We start from the raw sequence: 6,000 nt of genomic DNA, 5'->3' as shown, positions 1-6,000 counted from the left end.
AAAATATACGATGGCAAGGGATAGAGGGCTTCAGTGTAACGTCTTCTTTTACTAATTGTTTAGCTAGAAGTCAGACAAAGTGACTAAATATCAAGTACTGTTTGCACACTTAATGATGTCAACAGTTCTAAAATATGTACACAGAATGACTGTAGGAGACATTTCACAGTTATTTGACTTTCGGTTAGAAATAACCCGATTTTACCCCCAAAAATCAAGAATGGAGAGAATATGTAAATGTTGACATCTTGTAATGTAAACAAAAGATGAGAAATGAAGAATTAATTCTAATATCCTTTTGTTTGTTTAGTGTTTAAAACTTAGGATCAATGAGAAGCGTTAAAATGACGTTACGGTAAGTTTGCGGTTGCGCCAGGTCACTGGACGAAGGCAAGATGATCCGTTCACCAGGAAGGATCTAATCATGCTATGGACACGAAACTTTTCACATTGATAAACACTATCCTGGTGTACGTTTAGGTGAAATTTCAAGGGTTTCTTTTTTTCCCCATGGAAATGTCTCAATAATTTCCGAACAACCCTCTTAAATTGAAGTAAGAAACACCAATCCTTTTAATTTTAAATGCTTTTATTGTCATCATGAAATGATATATTACATCCCTTATGTCAAATGTGTTTGAAACAAAAGTGGTTATTTACTTAATTTAAATTTACTACAAAATTAGTATTGAATCATTTAATGAACCTTTCTCTAATTTCCGGCAACTTTGATGAAAATGTCGGAACCAAGAATCTTAATATCAGAATGAATTTGTAATAATATATCTGTAGAGTCTTCTTATTTTTTGGAACAAACGGCACACACGAGTTCTCTTCCCTCAACATAAGGTGGACACTTCAAGGAACCACATCGAGCTTCTACTTGGTGGAACAGATAACCATTCTTATCCGCTCTGCCTCCATGCAATGTGTCTGGGTGATTGTCAACACAGGTGTATACTGACCCAGCACTATAACCGTAATATCCGGCCATTAGGTAACCATGGTACTCTAGATTCCATCCTTTGTAGCATGTTTTTCGTGCTATAATAACAAGTACGTCAGTTACAGTTTTAAATCAAAAAGTTATAAAATTGAATAAAACAAAATACATTAAGAAAAGCAAAAAAGACATTAGTTAATACTGTGTATTTAGCTAGAAGCTAAATGATATACATTTGTAAACGAGTGTAGTAAGAAAAGTTTGCGGACAAGTTCGATTGTGAACGGACTATTGGCGTGATACAAACGAAATTTTTAAGATTCAGTCTTGACATTTTTTTTTAACAAATATGTTATTTGTTTTTCTTTTAAATGCGCCATAAAAATATATATCTTGATTACTTTCATAAGATATGCTCCATTTCTATTGTGTACGCATTTTTCCTTATTAAGCTAATGTCGCGTTAAAGAGCATAAAAACTAATCATATTAAATAGGACATCACAGTAACAAATGAAAGACATTTTGTGACAGTATCAATTAAATTGAAGAGTTTTTTACTTTTCTATCGCGAATCAACGCATGAAAATGGGTCAAAACGTTAACGTCATTGGACATTTTGGAATAAGGAAACTTTGTATGTACGGCGGAAAATTTCCTATGGAGATCAAAGGTTCTTAGATGGTGCTTTTTTGTAACACAAAGGTTTATAATTGGAATCACGGAGGTTAAAAGATGGGAGAACTGATATTTTGAGCTCTTCAAGCACCCTCGCCACTCTTACATCCCGGATTTTGCGCCTATTCGTTTTGCTTTATTGCCTAATCTAAACTGCGTGGACAGATATTAACGGAATTAAATGATCTACGATATCCACAATAGGCATTATTCAAAAACTTGACAAATAATGTTATGAACGTGCATTTTATAAATGGGTTGAATTTAAATGACATGAAAAGTGTGTGAAACTGAAAGGTTTAAACTTTGAAAAAGGGTGACAGGTTTGCCTGTGTGTTGTTTGACGTCACCTGGCCTCGTAGAAATATGATATGCTGCTCCGTAATCTAACTTATGCAAAGTAAAAACCGCTCTATTTTTCTAAAAATATATATATATATATATATATAATAAAATCAAAATCATATGATTTTTGCATACTTATTTCCATCGTAGTTTTTTTATAAAGCATACGTTATCTTACAAAGTTTACAGTAATTTTGCCGTAAATAACCTTTCTAACAGCAATCGTCGATATGCATATTGGCTTTGGTACAAAAATGTTTTTAAAAAATTCAAAAATATAAAACAGTTTCTTTTTATTTCGTAAAAATACTGTTTTAGGTATCAAATTCGTCTTTTGACGACGATAATTTTTTTCCGGATTAATTCTTTTGTTCTTGTTGGACTAGAAAGATTTTATTGAATGAAATAACAGTGTTAACACTACAAACATTTTTTTTCGCCAGAATTTGCTTCCAAAATAGAACAAATTGAATAATGAAATGTACAATGAAACCAATGGTAATGTACACTTATCTTCTGAAAACATAACTCTAGATTGACCACGTGTAGCAGGATATGGTAATGTTATTTTGCATGAACTTTGGAAAGACACAAAGTTGACATTCTTTGTAAAGACTGGTCTGTTTCTAATATAAGACGAGCAAAGGAAAAATTTTAATAATATATTTTAATCGACATCATAAAACGCACGATGCTAGTTTACTACTGTGAAATCATTAGATTTTGTGGTTGATTAATTTTCGTGAATTCGTGGGTACCTCATATTCACAAATTAACATCCTCAATGAAATAGTAAGATAGGGTAATAAAGTCATATATGATTTTGTGGGTATGAGTGAACACACGAAAATAGGTCTCCACAAAGCTGTTGAATTTAAGCAAAAATTGCCCCCACGAAAATTATGACTCCATAGTATGTCACCTAGTGGTTACTGATTTACCATCAACAAAAAAAATAAAGTAATCAATTAAAGAGGGGAAAAAATCATAGTGAGATTGTCATATTTTACCTGGAAACATCTTGACTACCGATTTGTTACGAGCCAGACACACAGCGCAAGGCACGTCGTGGTTATGAAGTGCCTGTAAACCGCCAGCTGAGGAACTTGTTTCGTACTCTGCCCCAAATACAAACGCTTTATATCCATCAGTTCCGTCTGTGTATACACCCCACTCTGGATCTCTGGGTAAACAGAGAGGATCTACTACTGCAGCAGCATGACCATAATAAGATCCTCCAGTATATCCTTAAAGAATGAATAAGAAATATTTGAAAGTAAGATTTTTGTTTCAACCACTGCATAGACTATTTTTTCGCTTTTTTTTCATTTGTTTTGTTTTATGTTTTTTATTAGAGGGGGCTGTTGGGGTCATATGATTTGATCATTTTTTTTCACAGCAAATTAGGTTCAAAGTGTGCATATTTTATCATTACTTCATTTGTTCAAAACACATGTCTTTATTAAACTTAAAATATATGAAGAGTTGTATGATTATTTTAGGTTAATACAAAGTATAATTTGTATGTTTTCTCTATGATTTATGAATATCATGTGGTTGTTTATATTTGACTTTGAAAAAAAGAATATTTACCTCATGTTCAATTAATATCATTTTGGATTTGCAACATATTTTTTTTTATTTACATTATAGAATTTATAATAATTCAACTAAAATGATTTAATAAAATTTAATTGAATATTTTTGTATATATTTAAATTACATGTAACACATTTATGTGTTTTTAAGCACAGAATAAAATGCTTTTCTTTTTAGATAAAAAGAAAGTTTTGTTAGTAAATATAGATGTATACTAGTTGGCTCAAACGAGTTAGTGATCAGCCAACATACCTTTCAATAAAAAAAATAGCTGAACGTACCTGAGATAACTAGTTCAGCAGTTGCAGGACAGGTCTTCTTCCCCCATCGTGTGTACACAATGCTACTATTTCCATTTACTTAGAAGTAATTTAACAATTTAGTTGGGTTATTCAAAGAAAAAAAATATTTATGCTTTTAATTCATAGTTATGCATTTATTAAAAAAAAAAAAGGTACCTATCTGTCTGCTTAGAACAGCTTCTGTTTTTTCATCCAATTTATTAACCGATTTTTCAATTTGATCTGTAACAATTTTGAACTCTCGTCTCAAAGTTTCTACTTGGTACGCTCCTAAAGCAGACGACAGTTGTCCTGTCAGATAACCCTGTAACATGTCTTTACAACTTCCGGTATTTGTCTCGGCTCCTGCTACAGCTAACAGTATCAGAAAGAGTAGTAAACCCATACTCTGCGAATGAAAAAATAACTATACTTAAAACAAATATGCTTTGCTTTAATTAGAATGTTACTTCCTTATAAAAGTCAATTAAATGTGATAATGATTTGTTTACATGAGCAGCCGAAAGAAATAAAATACTATAATATTCTTTTTTCAATATAAGAAGAGTCTTATTTGTATTCTTGGTTCATACTTGATCAATCACCAACTAGAAAATTTAAGATCGTCATTTATATTTGTAATCCTTGTAACACTACGACATCATGTTTGACTATTGTTATTATAAATGTTCCTTTTCGGAACTTTATTTTGATCGTTGAATAATTATGCATAGACATGAGATGAAAAAAGCAAAAATCAGTGCAATATATAGGGCAGTGTTTTACCAAAGATCTTGATGGGGTGAAGTAGTGACTTTAAACAAATTTTAAACAGAAGATAAAGGTTAGCCATAGATGTTTACTTACGATGATAAACTGCACGGTCAAACCAACTACAGTCTTTTCCCTTCTATGTATTTATATTGTCATACAGAGCAATCACAAAGAAAGTTAATACTAGACGTCCTACGCATTTTAGAAAAATCGTATTGATATACGATCAAAATGAAATTTAATATTGACGTGTATTCGACTGTTTTGAATAATTTCAACATCATGCGACATATTTAACTGGTTTATTTAATCTCTACAATTACAGTGTAGCTTGTAATATATCTATGAAACATGTAGAAACAATATAAACAATTTAGTTCAAACAAGCTTTGGGGGTTTTTTTGCACCCAATAAAGAGTTCAAAGTATGACATTTGTTTTCTATACTATAATACTAACATTTCAAAAAGTCCATATTGATTTCAAACTGCTCAACCTCGTGATCCCCCAAATAGTACAGTAAGATCAATTGATCTACAGCTTAAGTTTAATATGGTACATGAATATGTACCTTGCAAGCATAGCTATAGAGTTAATATTCAAAGTTGTGGTATACCAAATCCAATCAACTGTTTTTGGTCGGGGAGGGGGCTAATTCGTCATTTGAATATGTGTGAAATAATTCTTAAAGTTTAATTCTTGAAAGCAATTAGATGCATTGTTTGTTTTGGGGTTTTTTTTTCATCTGTGCTCCTAAAATCTTTATTATTGTATTCTTTGGACTTAAAACATGTAGGTACAAAGCTATGATGTCCTAATGATAGGAATTTAACAAACTGCAGATGATGGAATTTTCCAATGTCCACCTTAACGTCATCTTTCAAAAATTAGAAATGAATCATGGCGAACAACATGAAATTTCACACAAGATGAATTATATTCAAAACGGAATCAATTATTTTTTTTTCTAAGGAAAGCAAGAAATGTAATAGATAATTTAATACAACGCAAATCAGCCTCAATTTGGTACAACATATTCCTGATTTAGTTTTAAATGGTTTATAGGGGTTATTGTATTGCTATGGCAAGAAATTAGACTATAAGGTTCATTTGGGTTTTTTTTTATCCCTGCAATAATCGTCAGTTATAGCAAGGCAGTGTTCCTGTTTCTAAATTTTTTCTGGAAGTGCAAAATTGTTTTTACAAAAATTCACAATGTTCTTTCCTTAGGTTTACATTAGAGATTTTCATAAAATTAATACATTGGTGGTTCTATGCGGTAATTCGAAACTTGATTATATTTTGTAACACTAGTTACATGTATGGCAATTCAAACTATAAGAGTTTTTTATTAAATTTCGAGTGGTCCTTCAAATTATCTA

General features: G+C 31.3%; 1 protein-coding gene across 1 annotated transcript; it reads right to left on the bottom strand.

Moving 5' to 3' along the window:
- Positions 1 to 592: 592 nt before the first annotated feature.
- On the bottom strand, positions 593 to 4,749 carry LOC105341938 (uncharacterized). The gene is made up of 5 exons (XM_011448708.4): positions 4,713 to 4,749; positions 4,023 to 4,254; positions 3,846 to 3,923; positions 2,976 to 3,212; positions 593 to 1,044 (listed from the first exon to the last, which is right to left on the bottom strand). The coding sequence occupies exons 2-5, from the start codon at positions 4,249 to 4,251 to the stop codon at positions 800 to 802; spliced, it is 789 nt and encodes a 262-aa protein (XP_011447010.3). The 5' UTR covers positions 4,252 to 4,254; positions 4,713 to 4,749; the 3' UTR covers positions 593 to 799.
- Between the last annotated feature and the right edge of the window lie 1,251 nt (positions 4,750 to 6,000).

The sequence above is a fragment of the Magallana gigas genome, chromosome 8 (assembly GCF_963853765.1).
Source record: "Magallana gigas chromosome 8, xbMagGiga1.1, whole genome shotgun sequence".
In the NCBI taxonomy this organism is placed as follows: domain Eukaryota; kingdom Metazoa; phylum Mollusca; class Bivalvia; order Ostreida; family Ostreidae; genus Magallana; species Magallana gigas.
This window is presented reverse-complemented; position numbering and strand designations above follow the sequence as displayed.

Bases quoted from the DNA above. Each gene is read 5' to 3' on its own strand.
- LOC105341938 (XM_011448708.4), bottom strand. From the start codon at position 4,251: ATGGGTTTACTACTCTTTCTGATACTGTTAGCTGTAGCAGGAGCCGAG. The intron at 3,924-4,022 runs GTACCTTTTTTT...ATTACTTCTAAG, and splicing joins TGTTCTAAGCAGACAGATAG to TAAATGGAAATAGTAGCATT. The intron at 1,045-2,975 runs GTAAAATATGAC...TTGTTATTATAG, and splicing joins GGTAGTCAAGATGTTTCCAG to CACGAAAAACATGCTACAAA.